The 19,349-nt window shown below is 48.7% G+C and overlaps 3 protein-coding genes across 3 annotated transcripts; 1 reads left to right on the top strand and 2 right to left on the bottom strand.

Moving 5' to 3' along the window:
• Positions 1 to 1,552: 1,552 nt before the first annotated feature.
• BKA67DRAFT_513067 (Sodium/calcium exchanger protein-domain-containing protein) lies at positions 1,553 to 4,690 on the bottom strand (the record flags this gene model as incomplete). Its single annotated transcript, XM_046097531.1, has 2 exons — positions 1,553 to 1,984; positions 2,033 to 4,690. 2 exons carry the CDS (start codon positions 4,688 to 4,690, stop codon positions 1,553 to 1,555), a joined length of 3,090 nt encoding a protein of 1,029 aa, XP_045960920.1.
• Positions 4,691 to 6,558: 1,868 nt separating this feature from the next.
• On the top strand, positions 6,559 to 8,357 carry BKA67DRAFT_552709 (26S protease regulatory subunit 8). The gene is made up of 2 exons (XM_046101865.1): positions 6,559 to 7,179; positions 7,250 to 8,357. Exons 1-2 carry the CDS (start codon positions 6,945 to 6,947, stop codon positions 8,182 to 8,184), a joined length of 1,170 nt encoding a protein of 389 aa, XP_045960919.1. The 5' UTR covers positions 6,559 to 6,944; the 3' UTR covers positions 8,185 to 8,357.
• A 4,211-nt stretch (positions 8,358 to 12,568) lies between these two features.
• On the bottom strand, positions 12,569 to 15,455 carry BKA67DRAFT_513742 (uncharacterized protein; the record flags this gene model as incomplete). Its single annotated transcript, XM_046097596.1, has 2 exons — positions 12,569 to 13,636; positions 13,692 to 15,455. 2 exons carry the CDS (start codon positions 15,453 to 15,455, stop codon positions 12,569 to 12,571), a joined length of 2,832 nt encoding a protein of 943 aa, XP_045960918.1.
• Positions 15,456 to 19,349: the final 3,894 nt, after the last annotated feature.

Below are 19,349 nucleotides of genomic sequence, written 5' to 3'. Positions count from 1 at the left end.
ATGGCAGGAGTGGGGCTACTGATTAGAATTTTCGGTCAAATACGCGGCCTTTCCACTCTGGGTTGAGAAATACTGTGGATGGCTGCATCATGACGCTAATCTGTTTCAAGTATGACTCAACTTCTTAATCTGCTCGCAGACTCGCACACTCTCAATTAGGATACCATATGCTCGGCCAAGAGGACTCTTGAGACTCAAAAGAGCCACACCCTAGGATGAACCCATGCTTTTCCAAACGAGTCCAAACGAGTGCTTCCTAGGTTAGGTGATAACGTTTTCCCGTCAAAATGCCATCATGTCTATGTGTAACTGCCCCAAATCTCACAGTATTGGGGAGGTTGGTGATGATAAGCCAAGATTTGATTTTTCGAGGAAGAGTCTGTGCACGCTCTCTTGTCCCTCTCAATATGGCTAAACACAGTCTATGTTCACTGGTTGCACTGTACAGATCGCATTTTCTGCAGGTGAACGTTCTGCAGTTGAGTTGATCACTTTCTGCCTCAGCAAGGAAAAAAAGGGTCTAGTGTGGGGCTGTTGGTCAGAAAAATGTTAAAAAAAGGAACATTCTTTCTCAGTCAATTTCCATTAATCATAGAAAAGCTTCATGGAGACCTAGACAGCACATTAACTGATTCATCCTTATATTTTCCATTCTATCTACGGAGGCAGCCGTCAAAAGTCATGGGCCGCCCCCGTACTAAGTCTCGACCATCTTATGCCTTCAAATCATGCATACAGATCATACTGTGTAACTGCCTTCTGCGGCCAAGCTATGCATACCAAAGTTTGCACAACCACCTGATGCAAACGTCTACAGCCCACATAATCCCTTGCATACCTATCAAGCCACTGACTTCCTCTCATAATAACATCAAGAATTACTGGACGTTTTGAATTTCATGTATTATATTAGGCAGCCAAGCCATCGTGAACTTTTGTGCCCATTAACTGAGTACGTAGTGTTAAACCTTAGCACAAGGCTGCACAAAGGCTCCATTTTCATTAACAGTATCAAGCTGGTGGTATTTGGCCAATACAACTCAGATATTACATACTAACTTCATTAATATCATTGCTCAAAAAAGCTGTCGGTAGCAGGTTCGAGAGATAGTCACTTATCTGACAGCCTGCGTCGAAGGCACAAGAAGAGTGGCAATAAGCCTGAACCTTCATTGGACCGTCAGAGCTAGCGGGACCAACCATGGATATGATTGTAAGACTGCAGTAACATAACGCCTAAGAAGATTGTGATTGAGGGGTGTAGCATATTGTTGAATGTGGCAATCTCCTTGACACAATGAAACCATCCGTGAATAATGTAAGTTTAGCGCAAGAGAGGTATATATATTAATCAATGCATGCTCTAAAGATAACAAATGCCTAACCAAACGATGCTGCATAGGGGTAATCTCGAGATTCCCTCAACTGTCTCCATGCAAAGGTATTAAGGAACAAAACAATGCTTGTTATACGCAAATAGAAATCCGTACCTGTATCATGACTACTCATGCCACGACTCGTCAAGCGTATAGACATAACAAAACCAACCTAATTAGAACGCCGGCCCTTTGGTGCTTCGTCCGATGGTTTTGTAACTTGACCATGCACCTTCGGCGGCGTTGAAAGTATCAAATCGATTCATGCCCATCTGAACATCGTTTGTGACACCAGAGAAGTAGAATCCGATGATGACGACAAGATATGTCATAATAAGAATGCTGCCCTTGAAGTAGTTGCTCTTACCCTCGCCGTAGACATAACTGAGCAAGAACACGCAAAGGATAACCATCACCATGTCCCACTGCGGGAACAAGAGGCTGAAGGTGAATTTGTTCAAGTCGATGCCTTCACCTCCTGGCGGAGGCCAAAATGCCGAGAACAAGACAAGAGCTGGGATCTGAAGCAGGCAGACTTGTAGTGCATACGCCGAGCCGATCTCCATGGACAAGGCAATATTCCCGTTCATAGCAAAAGAGATGGCGTTCTGTTCATGGTTAGTGATAGCCGTGGCAGGAGCGAATCAAGTACTTACCAGAAACTCGGTCGTGTTTGGAACAAGGGCAAACAGTGTAATACCCAAGAGCTTCTCATCGATGGCAAAGTTTTGTAAAACGACATCAACTGTGTCGACCAAAATCTCTGCAACGATAGCATACAAGACGGTGGCGGCGCATAAGATAATGGCGCTCTTCATTCGGCTCCAGTTTGGTGCGTCATGCCCTCCCTGAGCATGAGCAGCTTCCCCCCTCTCCTCTGCATCCGGGAATGTAGAGGTTCGAAGAGGGGTTGGACGTGACCCGGCATGACTTGGATTCGCTGAGATCCGGCGCGTAGAGCTCCTGGCATCTCGAGCCGCGATTGCAGCTGCCGTTGCAGCTAGCTCAGTAACGCCACGGATGAGGTCGTTATTTTCCTGCTCAGTAAACCCACGCATATGAACATGAGAGCGGATCTCCTCAGTATTCGCATCGTTCTCGCCCACTCTAGGGGGGACCATGTGGGCTGTAGGTATAGCGCCATTACGAGCAGACGGCTGACGTGAATGGTGTGTGCCGCCAATACCAAGACCCACTTGCTTCAAGGACTGACCCAGAATGCGCTTGTAGAGATGGCTGTCCCTAATATCAGCTCCACTAGTATCGGCGGCCATCTGGTGTTGTTCGGCTAACCGAGCCAGGTGCTGGACTTCCTCGTGTTTCTTTTCGTCTATCTCAGTATTCCAAATTACAGCCGCGTGAGTTCGAAGAGTGAACCATAAGCCGGTCACGTAAGACAGGAACAGAAAAATCGCTGCAGCGTAGCAGAATGGACGAACGGCCTGCAAGTAGAACCGATCTTCCACATTAGGTGTCTGGGAAAAGTAGCATCGTCGACAGTCGCGCTCAGAGTTTCTAGATGCGCCGTCTGGGTAATCAATGCAGCTCAGACAGTTGAGTTCATGAGTTCCGTAGATCTGGTAGAACAGAGTTGGCCCAAAGGCGGCGACAACGGCGAAAAGAAGCATGGTCGATGTTACACCAGCTGATCTTGCGTTGAAACGTTGAGTTTTGCGTTTGATAGCACCAAAGCACATGGAAAGGCCAGGCAAGAGCAGGATACCTGCGAAGATGCTGCCAATAATGCTGCCCTCGACAAGTGCTCCTTTTCCATCCTTCAGAGCAACGCAGTAGAGGAAGACCTCTACGACAGTGGAGAAGAATGCATTGATAGCCGCGCCGAGACCCATCGAAGATTGCGCCGAGATGGAGGCAACAGCTTGGCCTATAAAATAGGCAAGAGGGATGATGGATAGGAGACCAGCGACGAAGAGGAATCCTGGGTGCGTCAGGAAATTCTTCATGTGCAGAACACCATCAAGGACCAGCCAGTCGAAAATGACGAAAAGGACCACTGCCATCAGGTTGATCAGGAAGATGTTGGTACCATCGATAGTATACTTCCAGTATTTGGAGCCCACTGCCCTGTAGGTGCAAAGTAGGATACTGTTGGAATGAGGCACGTCCGATGTGCGAGCCAGTGCGATGTCTGACTCGAAAGATAAGGCGAGTGGATGTCTTCTCAGATGGTCGAATAATAGCATCGTGACCTTGCCCATGGGAATCCAGAAGACCAAGAACCAACAAGTAGCCGAGACAATAATCAACGATGGAGTGAGCAAGCCGTAGAAGAAGACAAAGAAGATGACTCTGCCGATATTCCATTGGCCTCTGCCAAATAGGCGCCTCTTAAGCCGTCTCCCCTGCTCGTCGAGATGGACATGGCGTGCAGCGCGACCTAGCAAGCTATCCGTCTCATCTGGGTCGGAATCAATACTTCGCCTGGATCTTCCAACAATAGAACGATGCTGATCAGGCTCTTCCGGACCGAAAAAGAGTCGTCCATACTCGAGGTCGCCACTCTGCCACTGCTCGTACTCGCTGATGCTGCGTCCCTCTCCTTGGTCTTCATCCAAGTAGGCTTCATCGTGCTCCAGGCCCACATATTTGCCGAAGGGGTAGAACAGATAGCGAGACAAACCCCAAAGTACACGGCCATACTCTCTCCCACTAGGTGCGGCCGCAAAGATGAAGCAGGCACCTGCTCCGACGGCAGCAAAGAACGACATCCACCAGCCGAACATCAGAGTCCAAAGTATGTTGAAGAAAAGCAGCCAGTTACTAACGTGGCCCCCGGGAGAGGAGTGGATATCTCCCTCTGCCGTCTTCTGGACTGAACGGTCTTTCTTGTAGAGGGCGGGCTTCCACAGTCTGATACCGAACGGATGAGTTTCGTTGATCGCTTGCTGTCGGTCCTTGAGGGTGAAGCTTTCCGCGTCACTGACGTTCCCGTCGTCGTCCTCCTCCTCGTCGATGTCTGGGGCATCCTCGCCGCCCCCGCCTGCACCTTCTCCCTCCTCGGCGGCATCCTCGTTGCGTTCCTCGTCGATCTCCTGGAGGCGATCCTCGATACCAGGCTCTTCACCATCTACACTTCCACTAGATTGTACGCGAGATAGGGTCGGAGCAGCAGCAGCAGTTCGCCGCCGGAGTGTGGAGCTCGGTCTCGAATCCTTCTGGGATTGCGGCCGAGGTGTCGAGAAACTCTGGGTTCGCTCCGTCGCCTGTTCTTCCACTTCGTCTACGGCATCATCCGTCGAGAAGACCTCACCGCGATGAGGTGCGTTCACATTTGAGGAAGCTCGGCGGGGCATGGGCGGTTTCTTGGGGCGTGCTTTTCCACGTTCCGGACCTAGCATCGGGGATCGGAGAGAAGCCACGCTTGACCTTCCCAAGGCACGTTCATGGGCGCTAGTACCCTGCGATGAAGAGTCCCCGGCTGTTGGGGGAGTGTTTAAAGTACCTGTAGCATATTGGTTGTCAGTTGCTTTCGTCGTCAAGTGAGATGAGGCTCTTATGTCACGCGGGTTGCGGGTTGAGGTTTGATACGCCTGCACAGAGGAACCGGAACGGTGGGAAATTAGAATCTGTTAAAGCTAACGAACCATAAGAAACGTCAGGCCTCCTCCTCACAGTAGCTTGCGACTGGTAGCTTTCGGACAACTGATTATCATCTCTCTCAATACGGCTAGATGTTGCCCGTGTATCTGTCGGTGAATGCGAACTATAGTCGCGAGAGTCGGTCGAATCTTGGGATGGGGGATCCATGATTGCTTGAGTGAGCGCGCGTTATGGCGCGTTATGGCACACGAGAGTGACGATGCATGTGCTACGACAGCTGGGTCCTTGTCTCGAGACAAGTCGCGGGAACCGGTGCGCCAGAGTATGAGAGGAATGCTGTCTCACGCTACAGCAATACAAGCTGATGCAGCGTAAAAGACACAAGTTGAGACGTCAGTCAGACTTGGTAAGGATTCGGGAATGCTGTGCCAGTACTGGACGCAGGTCCTGTTGCGGAGTCTCGAAAGATACAGTTACACGCCCTCGGGAGGAAACATGTGATGGGACGGGGGACAAGGAAGAGATGGGTTGGAGATCAACAACGTGGCTCAAGACGGATTCCAAAAGGTTTTGCGCAAAGATGAGTATGTAGACGGCGGGAACAAGAAGTGGCAGACCGCGAACTTGAGGCAAACCATAAAAAAGTAAAAGCGCTACCCGTCAAAATGCCCAAACCCAGATTCAATCTCCAAGCTGCCGGCGAGCGCGACGTGCAAGCTCGATGGCCGGGACCCGTTGCTTGAGACTGTCGATTCGCGCAGATTGCTCCTCGTGCAAGCTCGTGATTATTTACACCGCAGGAGCGGCATCCAAGGCCATCACGGATCGTCCAGTGGTACCCTCCAGTTCATCATCCAGCGACGCTTTATTATGCCGTGTATCCTTGCTGTATCCTCCGAAGGCTGCTGGAAATATGGGGGTCTACAGCGCTCTAGTTCCATCCCATTTACGGATCCGTAGAGCACATGTAACTTATGTATTAGTAAAAGGCTCGAGGAGCACTGCTCTTTCCCGGGAGAGGCAAGGCGTATGCCTTCCTGGCAGCGCTGTAACTACTCCTGTACGTAGTGGTACCGAAGTAACCCGGACCCACGGCATGACCCGGAGTGATGATGGTCAGCGGGCGACTGCGTCTCTCCAGGATGACCATGATCTGACCCAATCAATTTTCATCTACGGATCCGTACACACATATGATCAGAGAGCTAAGAGCTAAGAGCTGTATAAGAGCTGTAGTCTAGCAGGAAACTGTCTGATTGATCGGAACGTCATGATGTCATAGCGATATAAATCCATCGTGTCCATATTCTCTACAAACGATCCAATTCTTGACCACTTTTAAAGGATGACAAAGACAACCAAGCCGATACGGGATACCTGCCGCAACGTTGAGTATGCGCATGTGTGTACTTGTACTCGGTAGGCGATCGAGCAGGATTGGGCTGCGTTGACTAGGTTAGGTAGATCTTTGAAACCAGTCGCCTAACGGCAAGGATCTTGACAAGGGGGTGGGGGTTGGAGGGGGTCTTGTGGATTGGGATCAGTTCATTCTTTCCAGACTTGATTTATCTAAACTGTAACCACGCTTGCGAGGCTGTGCATGTAATAACTGACGTGCAAAGTGCGAAGGGGGGAGGGGGGTCGGGGTTTTGGTATCGCCGTGCTCCGTTCTAGTGTGCCGCGTTGCTCAACTGCCTGCTCAGTTCAAGTGTTGGTCCAGTCTGGTAGCCTTCTTAGTGCTCAGCGCTCAGTGCTCCCCAGCTCCGAGGGCCTTGTCATCAGCCTCAGCCTAGACTGGACCTGGGGCCCGGAGCTACCACATCATTCTCCAATCGCCATCGTCAACACCCACCGTCACCATCACCATCCGGCGTCACGAATATCACGATCTCAGCTCCTATCCCAAACGCAACCAGCAACATAGCGAGCAACGACACGTCTGGATTGCGAAATCGAATATTCGTCAAGTGGCACAGAACCTCCGAACCACCGGAGTGGCAAGCAATCATGGCGCTCGACAGCTACTATGCAAACAAGATTGAGGCGATGAAGCTCGAGATCCTCAAGGGCCAAGCTGTCCTCCGCCGCCTTGAAGCTCAAAGAAATGACTACAACTCCAGAGTCAGGTTACTGAGGGAGGAGCTTGGTCTGTTGCAACAGCCTGGGTCATACGTCGGTGAGGTCGTCAAGGTTATGAGTACGAAGAAGGTGCTAGTCAAGGTGCATCCCGAGGGCAAATATGGTGAGTTCCTACAAGTCTTCGGTTCTATCGACAGCCCCGGGCTCTTCATGCTAAGTCCTGTCACTTCTAGTCGTCGACGTCGCCGACTCGGTCGACATTGCAAAACTCACAGCAGGCAAGCGCGTCACCTTGCTATCCGACTCCTACAAGCTCGAGAAGCTCCTGCCATCATCTGTGGACCCCCTCGTCTCCCTCATGATGGTCGAAAAGGTTCCCGACAGTACATATGACATGATCGGTGGTCTAGATCAACAGATCAAGGAGATCAAGGAGGTCATTGAGTTGGGTCTGAAGCACCCCGAACTATTCGAGTCTCTGGGTATCGCACAACCAAAGGGTGTCTTGCTTTACGGCCCCCCCGGTACTGGAAAGACCCTCCTGGCTAGAGCTGTCGCTCACCACACCGACTGCAAATTCATCAGGGTATCTGGTTCCGAGCTGGTGCAAAAGTACATTGGTGAGGGTTCACGCATGGTCCGTGAGCTGTTCGTCATGGCTCGAGAGCACGCCCCCTCCATCATCTTCATGGACGAAATCGATTCCATTGGTTCTTCACGTGTCGAGGGCTCATCCGGAGGCGATTCTGAAGTGCAGCGTACCATGTTGGAGTTGCTCAACCAGCTTGACGGCTTCGAACCTACCAAGAACATCAAGGTCATCATGGCAACCAACCGTCTCGATATCCTGGATCCCGCCCTGCTGCGACCCGGTCGTATCGACCGAAAGATCGAGTTTCCCCCGCCGTCTGTCGAAGCCCGTGCCGATATCCTGCGCATTCACAGCCGCAAGATGAACCTGACCCGCGGCATCAACTTGACCAAGATCGCTGAGAAGATGAACGGTTGTTCTGGTGCTGAGCTCAAGGGTGTGTGTACAGAGGCTGGTATGTACGCGTTGAGAGAACGCAGAGTTCACGTGACGCAAGAGGACTTCGAGCTGGCGACAGCCAAGATTTTGAACAAGCACGACGACAAAGAGGTCTCCCTCCAGAAATTCTGGAAGTAATCTATATGCTTGGTTTCATGCTCGGAGTTGGGGTTTGTATGGATGCTTGCATGTAACAAAAATTACGTATGCATGTCAGGTGTATTATATCAAGATACTCTGAAGAAGAGATAGATGGGGACACACGAATCAATACATGCGTCTAGGCAGTCTATCAAAACTATCGTAAATTATCTCTCAAGATGAGCACATTTGTGTGCTCATGGTTGTAGTAAGACCTGTTCATTCTACAAACCAACCATACTTTTAGCGTTGATTGCAATACTGGCTCAGATCTGCCTGCATGTCCAAACAATTTCTAGCAGCAATGTAAATCCCTTCAGCCCCCTCCCTGTGTTCCCTAAGTCAGTAGACAGGTTTAGATCCCTTGTGTTGACGCTTTTGTCCGCATCATAGAAGAGCCCATAAACCCACATACAGCAGCATGCCAAAGACTATGAAAATCTATTTTCGTTTCGGTCAGCAATTCAACAAGGCGAATAAGTTTATGGTTCTGACGAAGCCGAACAGGATACGATAACTGAAAAAGATAAATTTCAATTAAAAAAAATTTTATAAAAAAATAAAAAAATAAGAAAAAAAGAAAGGAAAAAAGAAAAAAAGAAAAGCTCATCCGAAATGACAAATTGGAGCCACACCTACTATGATGACCATGACAAGAATGATGACCAGAACAACGGTACTGTTGTCGCGTTTTCATATGTTAGTGTACTTGTCATCGTGTTGCGGCTGCAACGAAAAGGGGTGTGCATAACTAGGGTGGATGAACAGCAAAAGGAAGGGTATAGATAGGACTCCAGGACTTGTGGGGATGGCGACGTTTTTCATGTTCGAGCTTTGTAGATTGATGATAGAGGTCCGGGTTATGAGCACATAAGATGAAGGTGGAACAGTTATGGTCTCATTAAAATACATAAGCTATTTACTTATACAGTAGTCTTAGAACGGTGATCTAGACAGTACCGATCCCTGATGAACACTCAGGAGACATGCTCGCATAAGAGTATACTCACTAGCTCCCTACGTTAAACTTGAAGTGACACTGGGGTTTCGTACCTGATTGTGAATTCGCAGAACAACATTTCGAAAAGATTTGTGGGAAATAGAAATCCATAATATTCGCTTATACGTACCTGACGTAGCCGCCAGCTAAAATATGCTACAGAACTGAATTAAGTATTCTTAACGAATTCAGATTGCCGAAACCTTGTGATCCTATTGCATCCTCGGGTACTCATCTTTCTGAGGCCGGCCCGGTATTGATATTTGTTTCCTCTTCCAAATCGTCTTCTAGCCAATCCGATTCTTGAGACAAGCCCGTTGCTGACACTTGTGGTCCAACGTCTACTCTGTATTGAATTCACTAGGTAATAATACTAGGGGCAGTATGGTATTTGGCTATTGTTAATATATATCTCTTGAGCCACACGACCCTTCTCCCAGATCATGATATCCCCAAACTATGGGGTCCGACTGAACGTTAAGTTCCTCTCTCCATTGGGTCCCATTGGCCTATGATGTGATACGGTCTGTCCTGGATCTTCTGCGAAGAAAAAAAAAGGATGCTCACTTCTCAATCCTATCTTGGTGTATCCAAATCTGGATATCCCACAGACGGTTCGTCCTTCGAAGGTAACGCGAAACTGACTCCTTCCAGAAAGTAGGTCCCGCAATATGGCTCACCGAAGATCTCTCTGCACCGGGCTATCAACCACGTGCCTAACCTTGCACGGTGTAATTCCATCATCCGAGTCTCTGCCCTGTTCATTTCTTGCTCTAGATACTCGCTTTTCGCAAGGGCATAGCTTTTCCGCTAAATTGTGGTAAATAGCGCAGTAAGGATCCATAAAACTTTGAGTTTAATATTCAAATATTGTAAGCGATGGAGTTTTATCCCTCTTGGGCCTGTTTCGCCGGGAGAATAATTGCTGTGGTGTCATGTCAACCCGTTCAACATTGCTCTTGGCGGAATACGTTTTGTCGACAGGCCCTGTATAGCTTGGTAATGGAACAGGTGTATCTTCAGCCTCTGCATCGTTGGGTTCGTGTCGACATCGGGGTGATAGGTAATTTGCAATAATGTTGACTCCATGCAACGTCAAAAGTGCGATGGGAGGCAGATCTGAGGTTGTGGTACGTATATGTGCTAGGATAGCACGCAGAAAGTGTCCAGCAAGCTTTTCACCCGGCTCGCATGGCGTACGTCTCCACATAGTTGATTATATCCAGCCAGGCCGATAGGGTACACTTGCGAAGTTGTATAATAGCTCTAAGGCTTGCCTTACTACTTGTGGAATCGATTGTATAAAGGGGAGAACGGTTGGGAATACCTACTGGCTGACAATAATTACTCCCTAAAATATTTCATGAGTGTTCACTCGGGGAAAAGCTCGGATTCCCATCCATCCGTTGCTGATTTGACCGTCGGCCAAAGAGCCACACCGGCAAGTATAAAACCCAGTACACCAGAAAGTCTAACAATGGTTTCAAAATAGGTGTCCCTCTTCTTAGGATCTCTGGCTTGGAACTAACCTACGCCGTTTCACCGCCAGTGCCGACGCAGCAATCCAGGAGAACCAAGACCCACGGCTTCTCATCATTTCACCGGGTAGCCCAGACTGTGATATGTTATGGGTAACTCGATCTGCGCTGACCATCGGGTCTGCTGACCATCCGCAGTACAAGACTGCTGGTCTTCTCCAAGAGGAGATGGTAGCAGGTTAACTGGGCGCTCTTGGGACGACATGAAAGCAAAGGGTGAAGACCTACATATCACTTTAACTACTGCGCATATATTTATTTACAAACAAATATTGAATGGTCAAAATATATGAGATCATGCGTTGTCTCGGGTACCTCACAAAATCATAACTAATTCTGATGATGCAGTGCCAAAATTAGTGGCAGTGGTGGTCATGAAGAAGGTCTGTGTAACATGGCTATGCATTGTGCTGTGGTGCGGTCTCTTTCTCTTTTGTGCGTCCTCTAATATAGCATGTTTCCGACGGGCAACAATTGTTTCCACCCTCTAAGGATCGTTTGACCTTCACCAACCCCCATCATAAAGCGCTTGTAATACGGCTTATGTTAGCCGCAAAGAAGACTTCAGACCCTCCTAGCCCAATAGTTCCATGTGCAATTTGTAGCTTGATCGAGAAAAACCTTTCCAATAATTCCAACCTGTTGAAATAGTTTTCTTGCTGCTTGATTGTTCATGCATTCCTCTGATCGTCGAACTGGCGTCATGTATACTATCAAATCCCCTTCTTCGGCGGTCTTTCTCTCAAGCCTTTCTCGTCGATTCTCGTCCTGCTCTGGGTTTTCTCTCATCTTTAAAAGAATAGTAGAAAAATGCGCCGCAGATAGAAAAAAAAAAGTTAGCCCATAATTGCAGCATATACACAACAGTAGCCAGGCCTTGAGACCCCAAAATTGCCGGAGGGCGATATTTCATTTCTCCCAATGTTTCTTAATCTTTACTTTGCTAACATTGAGCCAGCCTCTGGATGCCACCAGAGGCTAACACAGAACATTGTGGCTCCTTAGTTGCAGCCATCGGGTTATGCTGTAGACTGTATACAGGTTTCCTGTGGAGAAATCATGCAGTAGAAATATGTGTAACGGTATACATAGGGGGAGTAGTAGGATTGAATGAATGCTAACGTATATGCTGGCAGAGGATCCGTAGATACAAGGATATTTTGTATAAGTGGTCGAATTGTGAACCTCCATCTCCGGAACAGAAGATCTTATATAAAAAGAACCGAGACAAAAAGAATGACCCCAATATAGAAGGGGCTCGTCGGCAATTACAGCCACAGAAACTTTGTCTCGATTGGCTTCTCTCTATGCAGAGTGGCTTATATCAAGTATGATTGGTTCCGACAAAAACAATGTGATCTAGACCCGTCTTGCTACTAACAATTGCCGGCATATTAAGATGTGCCATAAGCACATGTTCAGTGCTATCTCGAAATTTTGGCTTGCATGTATTTGTAGAATGATGTAGCATAGACGCAGTGGTTCCACGTTTTATTCTACAGTCGATGCTTAATAATCACACACCACAGGACCAAAAAGACAAAGGGGGCAGGGGGCCGAGGAAGATTCGACATGCACAAACAAGCATCACTGATTGTGTTTCTACTATCAACATCGTACGTATATTTCACAACAAGTCTAAACCATTGGGGTATATCAAACCACCATGGCAATGCGATATACTCTACGTTCGTTCTAGTGAGCCATGGCCCAGCAACCAGACGCCCAGAATCCAAAACCCCGTAGCCGAAATAACAATTGCCGGAACGATACCGAACGGAGCAATGCGTAATGTTGTGTAGAATGTAAATGCCCTTGTAAAGTTTCAACAGCCGAAGAACAATCATTTCTTCGCGGCCTTCATAGCCTTTAAGCTGTCACTTCTTGCTCTAGCTCTGGTTGTCATTGCTGGGTTGCTACGCTCTTGCAGTCTGAGCATCCATTCTAGGACCGTTTCATAGCAAAGAACGAATTGTCTCAGACTCTGGACCATACTCAATCTCTGACCTCTGAAGTCTTCGACTGTATGCTCAATTAGATCGAGTGAGTCGTCCTTCATCCAATCGGTGACATCTATACTGGACTCGCTGAAGCTTCTGTCAATAGCTGGCTTGAAAACACTGTCCAAGCTGCTTTCAGTGGTACTCTGGCGGCTCATGGCAGGGCTTTTTGATGCAGCCATTGGGGAGATGGGATCCTCCATATCGACATCACTATCCCCGTGTGGGCTTTGGCTTGCTCCTAGAGCGGCGAGCCTCTGTCGTTTAAGCATGTCAATCACACTGTCAACAGTGCAAAAAGTGCCAGTGCGACCACACCCAGCAGAACAATGCACAACCATGGGTCTAGCTTGGGACTGATGTTCTGGCTCGTCATACCAGTTGACCTGGGCTGCCTTATCAGACAATGCTGAAGATGCAATGACGTTGGCATCAAGAGGGAAAGCCGACCGCTGCATAACATTGGCAAGTTCGACCAGAGCTAAAAGATGCGAAGGCTGCGCTGGCGCTCCAAAATCCGGCCATGATGGGTAATGCAGATGAGTGATTTCCCGCATCGGTGCGAACGGATGGCTGGCATGCGACAAAGCAAATTTGCGAATGATCACGTATGGTGTCTCAGACTCGGACTGCGAAGGTTGCGGAGTCGGTGTAGAATCTGATGTTGTTGTGATAGTTGCGCGGCGGCGACTCTGCTCGGAGGAATTTGCAGAGCGTGGTGTGGCCACGGAATTGGTTCGGTGTTTGTCAATATCCAGCGACACTTTCTTCTCAGACAATGGCTTTAGTTTGATCGAGCCGAAATCGCGCCCTTTCCAATATGGATGACATTTCAGCGTTCCACCCTCAGTCTCCGCTGTTAACATAACAATAACCCGCACGTCTTGGTCCCAAATGACCGACCAGAAGTCCTGCGATGTGGTTAGTGGACCATTAGAATTCAGGCACTGCAGATATAGTACTTACATCGTACGTTGTAGGCAACGGGCCCTGTGATGCTATGTACCGTTTGTTACTCCGCGAAGCTTGAACATGACTGGCATTGATATAATCGCAGTTGTCGTCTTTCTTGTTCGCAAGACGAACACGGGCATGTTCAAACGGTAAAATGTCCTTGTAGCGGTTTTTCCCGCCTTTTTCTATGCCAGACAATGCTACTCTATTGCGGTTTGATTTTTGGGTTGCAGTTGAGCTAAAGGCTGTGTAGGCATCTTTCATTCGAGATTGTTCGCTACGTTCAATCTTCAGGAACTTGTCAGACACTGCCTTTCCATGATCAACCGTAGCTGTTGTTTTTTTCAGCCATTTCGGTAGTGACTCTGAACTTAGATTAGGCGGCACTGCAACATCCATCTGTCCCACACCATCCGCCAAGTCCATGTTCTGTCGGATGTTTCCAAAGAAGGGATTTGGGTTGTCCGAGCCTGTAGGAAGCATAACACCGCCAATGACGGGCGCAAATGTCGGCCGCCCGTCGCCACTGTTTGCAGTTACACCAGCTCTCTCTGAGGATGACCTGCGATCAATAAGCGACGGGATTGAGGAAGCAAAAGCCTCAAACCCACCCCTCAGCAGATAAGTGTTCCCGGTGTAGCCTTCATTTGAGAACTTTTTAAACATATTCATAGCCGAATGTGCATCCCTCTTCTCTGCGGAAGCCACGTCGTACACGATCAAGTCCTTCGCATCCCGCCACTGTGCGAAGCGTTCCTGATCCTCCTCGGTCTGAAGCGTCTTCTGGAGCTTCTGCAAATCAAAAGTTGCCCGCTTCAAGAGAGTGGTTGGAATGCAAAGATTTAGAGCCTCTTTAATTCTGGCTGCGGCATAGTGCGTGGAAACTCTCACGTCCAGCAGCAAATACTCCTTCGATGGCTTATTTCGAATCATATCCTCCAATTGTGCTGGCATCATTAGGCTGGGACCGCCTTCAATCAAGGTTGGTGGCAAAGTCTCCGAGCGAGCAGCGGCGTTACTCGAGGTAGGCTGATTCGCCTTGATATGCGGTAATGATAGCCGAGGGTGCGCATCCTCGACCTTGGACAAATTAGACCGCCGAATCGGCTGGAAAGGTGACTCGCTCTGCGCAGGAGATTCATATTTTGGTATATCAAAAAAAGATGGGCCGTTCAGAGAGCCCTGCGAGTTCGTCTTGGAATCTGAAGAGACATAGGCCGAGTCATGTAGGTTGTCGGTGTCGATATCCATACGACTGCTACCTGCCTTGTTGTAAAGTGGCCTTGAGTTGCCTGAGAGAGACGCCTCGAAAGGATTTCCGATCTCTGTGGTAGGGCGGCGTGGTGGCACAGGCCTGAGTGAAGATGGAGGCTCCATGGCGAAATGTGAGGACCCTAAGGCAAAGCCTTTCCCCCGACTGGCGTCAGCTGCTCTTCTGAACGCCTCAAACTCAGGGTTCGCATCTATAGGCAGTTGCTTGGGTATTGCCGCAGCAAAGGATCTGACAGAGGACGTGGGAGGACTCCAGTTGTCATGAGGTGCCCGAGCAGATTCACGGTCCTCCGATGGCTCAACAGTCAGACCGAAATAGTTTGGACTTGGTGTTCGGACGTCGGCGGCTGTGATGGCTGGCGACATCTTGGCTGGGGGGAACGGTTGGCCAACAGAATGGGGCATCCGTGGAGAGGCCATTGGCGTCGTAGTTTTTTGGGTCGGTCGCAAAGATTGGGAGTTCGATTGGGAGTGGCGGGGATGATGAGAGTGGGACGAGCTCATCTGGGGTCTCGTAGTGGTCTTCATGGTGTAGTGTGGTGTCGCGGCAGTCGTTGGAATATTTCTTGGTGGTTCGGGTGCCATCGTTGTATGTGTGTATGACGTTTCGGGAGCTAGCCACTTACTATGGACTAGCGAGCGTAACTACTGTTATTTTCCTTCCGCCGGCCTCAGTGACCTCTTCCGACTACTAAAAGGTCGACATGGCGAATTCAATACAACTAAATAAAAACCGGGTTCAGGGCGAGTATTGAGGATCTCTCTGAGACTGTAACGTGGTCCAGACTCCAGATCGTTGTTCCGATTTCGATCAGATTTCTTGAGGCGACTGACGTACGATTAATGACCAGTCATGATTCGCATGACCAAGATTTATAGTGGTTCTTCGTCACAAGTGCCCGAGAAGGCAAAGTGACTACTGTAGGCAAGTAAGGCTGTGTAAGATAGCCAGCCCCAAAGAAGTACTTGCACCAAATAACGAAGAAGGGAAGTTAAATTGAAACAGGTAAGGAGCTCAATTCTTAAAGCACGCGACGACGGAAAGGCTATCGCGAGAATGAGGGGGGAGAGAGCTGCTGAAGGGGTCTTTTTCAAGTCGGGGTCCTAAGGGTGTGTGTGGAAGGTCTGGACCGAGCCCATTCTCCTGGTCAAGCAGCGCAGCTGATAGATGTGTAGTATGTACATGAGCACAAGGACCGCTGGTTTAATGGGGGTCGAGGACCAAGGTTGTCTTGAATGGGAAGTGGGTGACTGGACTGGTGTCGAAGCTAGAAAGCACCTGTGCCTAGCACAGAGGCCCAATGATTAGGGAAGGGATCTACGGTCACCAAACAGACGCTATGCAGAAGACGGTAAAGTACATTGCGTGACGGATGCATGAAACCAAGATCAAGTTGGACTTATTACATTTACCCAAGGGCTCACGCATTACCTGAGAGGCGAGAGGCTTGCTAGTCCGGAGAAAGTAACGATACCTGTCCACGACTATCTGCTATGTATACTGGGCGCTCTGTCGGCTTGAGAGTCAAGTTGATGCAATGGCCTCCTCGGAAATTGTCTTTGGCCAACACGGAGAAATTTCGACCAGGTATCGCAATATTGGGATCTTGTCGGGAACGGGCGAGTTGGAATTGTTACGGCGGCAAGTGATGACGAAATAGCACAGCTGGGACCCTTGAGAGTGGGAACACATGGAACTCAACTGTTAACCTTCAGCCCCAATTTTCAAACGACCCGACGTCAGAAGCAGCCGACACCCCAATTGCCTACAGCACCTTACAGTGTAGTGTGTATGCACTCTTTGTCACCTCTCCTTTGTCCTGCAGGTGCACCTGAATCACTTCTTAGCCTCTCCTTGTCCTTTGCCTCGAAACCAAGGGTCAACTTTACCTCCAACGGAAAGTATCCACAGTGGGCTTCGGTTTTACTTGGTATGTACCTACTGTACTAAGAAAGTTCTTGATAATCTTCAGCTGATCTGGGTCTTTTAAAATATCAGCTGATGGATTCAAGTGCTCGGAGCATTTTCAAAGTGGGATGGGGTCATTGTCTTCGAAGGCACTGTTGTTTAACGGTGGCAACGAGAGCGAGAGCCGCAAACCTGTACGTCATAGAAGAGTCCTGAACCAGCGAAGCGGCATTACTATTACTCCTTGTACGAGCTCATTTGCACACACCAAACCCAGCGATCGCAACACACGATGAATCGGTAAGATTAATCTACGTCCTCTAAGACGTAGTAAGGCTTTTGAGAGAGCAAAATAAAACTGGACATTCATGGGGTTTCCAATCTTTTGGTATGGCTGACTCTTTAACCTAGTTACTTATGCATCGAAACTTGGGAAAGGAGACTGTCCCTAAAAGGCGGGACACTTTTGTTCGTCTTGCTTAAGTTACAGCCCTTCCAGCATGATGATTTCTCGGATTGTGTGCGCGGGGCCGTACGAAAGTACAAAGTAGCATCCGCCAGTGATCCAAAATTTAACTTTCCCATCACCAAAGTCGCATACCGCTTTCTAGTGCAAGCCCCCCCCCTCCCCCCCCCCCAAAAAGAAGCTAGAAAACCAAGGGTCCATCCAGTCCTCTTCCCATACTACTTACGATATGGAAACATTTTCGTTCGAAGAGGCTTAGTGGCTCAGATTGAGTTTTTCTTCACAGATGCGCTTCAAAGGACTTGCTCTATTGTAGACAATTCTTGCAAACCAGAAGTCCGTATTTAACGGTGTATCTAGCTATCCTCGATTCTAGGACTACAGTAGACTTTTAATCTGGAGCCAGGACGAAGTAGCACGAATTGGGCCGAGAGACTCTAGGTTAGTCAAGTGCTCTATGTTTAACCCCGAATAAACAAAGCATTAATATTACTTCGGGAGCCCTGGCATGTTACTGAATCTTCTGCTTCATGCTCACATCAAAATTCTTGAAGTCGCGCACTGCCGCCTCGAGAGCCTGCTAGGTCACTGCGGTCATTTCTTGACCTTTGCTAGGCCAAGGTTAGTTCATATTATTGAACCGTTCTACCATGTAAATGACGCCCCATGGTCCATAGGCCTACCTAGTCATGTCGTTCGGATTGGCTTTGTCTGAACGATCGATGCCCACCTATCGGAGCGTTGCTCGGCTCACAGAAATCTCAAGACTTGAACATGCAGGGTCCCTGAGTGTCTTGGCAGCACATTTGAGATCTCCATATGCAGCGAATCTTGGCTCTAGACTAGGCGGAGCTGATTCTGCAACATTCCCCCATCCGGCAGCTACGAAGACCCTGAAATCTGTTCAGCTGAACGTCTAGACTCCCACCATCTTCTCACCGCCGATGTATTACCAAATTATAAATCACCAGCTCACGTGGCGCCCAACTCCATAATAGATTAGGTTACGAGCATCATTCGATCGGAACAGCTGTGCCGCGACAAGTAAGCTAACACGAGCCTAATACTTGTATACAATTATTTCAACGGTATGTATTGGAACCCCAACTACGCTTGCCTACCTAGGTACTTGATGACCATCTTGAACTGCTCTTTGCCTGTTCTGTCCAAACCTTGGTTGAAACAAGTATTATTCAGTCGTACTTGACTGACTGACCCATTCCAGCCCGCTGGTCGAGTCATTGAACAGCTCAATTTGAGGCGCACGACGTTGGATTTTTTATGAACAAATGTCGCATGATTAAAGACAGGCCAGCTCACTTACACTAACCTCCTATCTCAGCAATCTTCATGCAATATTACGGTATGGAGGGTTAAAAATCACCACGCGGCAGGTTCCCGGTCGAAAGCAGGGGTGTTTTCTTCGACGCGTTATTACTCCCAAGGGTTTGTACCTCTTCTTGAAAACAACCTGCCCCACTGTTGTTATTTGGGCCTGCTACCATGGCAATGTCTATCAGTGTAGCCTCAGTCCCGCACGCTCATGTCCGCAATCGTTGTATGCAAACACGACAAAAGGTCTAGATCAACAGTCACTCCGCATACCCAGCGGCGCGGGGCTTACTCTAAAGCCTCTGTTTGGAGGCTCGTCAGCCTTATGGCTTTCATCGCCGATTTCATCTACGATGGCTTCAAGATCAAAATCCTAGCCGACTGGGTGTCGTCACGGCAGCTCCTGCAGATGCCGGAGCACTAGCTCCGGGCCTGGCCGATGGTCTATATTAAGCTCTGGCCAGAACTGGCCAAAACTGGTCACGGCTCAAAGGCACAGCTTCAGTCGGTACTATCGTTAACTTTGGACAACAGAAGCGTCAAGCTCACGTGGCGGTGAATCTCCTGTGATTATCTTTCAGCAACCGAATCCTAGCCTCGTTTCGGTTGGAGTAATTTATGCGAGAAAGAAGCAGTCTGGCACGATCCTTTATCATTGTTTGTGTATGTTTAACTTTTGCAACTCAACAAG

Source organism: Truncatella angustata (assembly GCF_020726525.1).
Source record: "Truncatella angustata strain MPI-SDFR-AT-0073 chromosome Unknown BKA67scaffold_2, whole genome shotgun sequence".
Classification (NCBI taxonomy): Eukaryota; Fungi; Ascomycota; class Sordariomycetes; order Amphisphaeriales; family Sporocadaceae; genus Truncatella; species Truncatella angustata.
The sequence above is the reverse complement of the archived record's forward strand: the minus strand, read 5'-3'. Positions and strand labels throughout refer to the sequence as shown.

Bases quoted from the DNA above. Each gene is read 5' to 3' on its own strand.
- BKA67DRAFT_552709 (XM_046101865.1), top strand. From the start codon at position 6,945: ATGGCGCTCGACAGCTACTATGCAAACAAGATTGAGGCGATGAAGCTC. The intron at 7,180-7,249 runs GTGAGTTCCTAC...TGTCACTTCTAG, and splicing joins GCATCCCGAGGGCAAATATG to TCGTCGACGTCGCCGACTCG.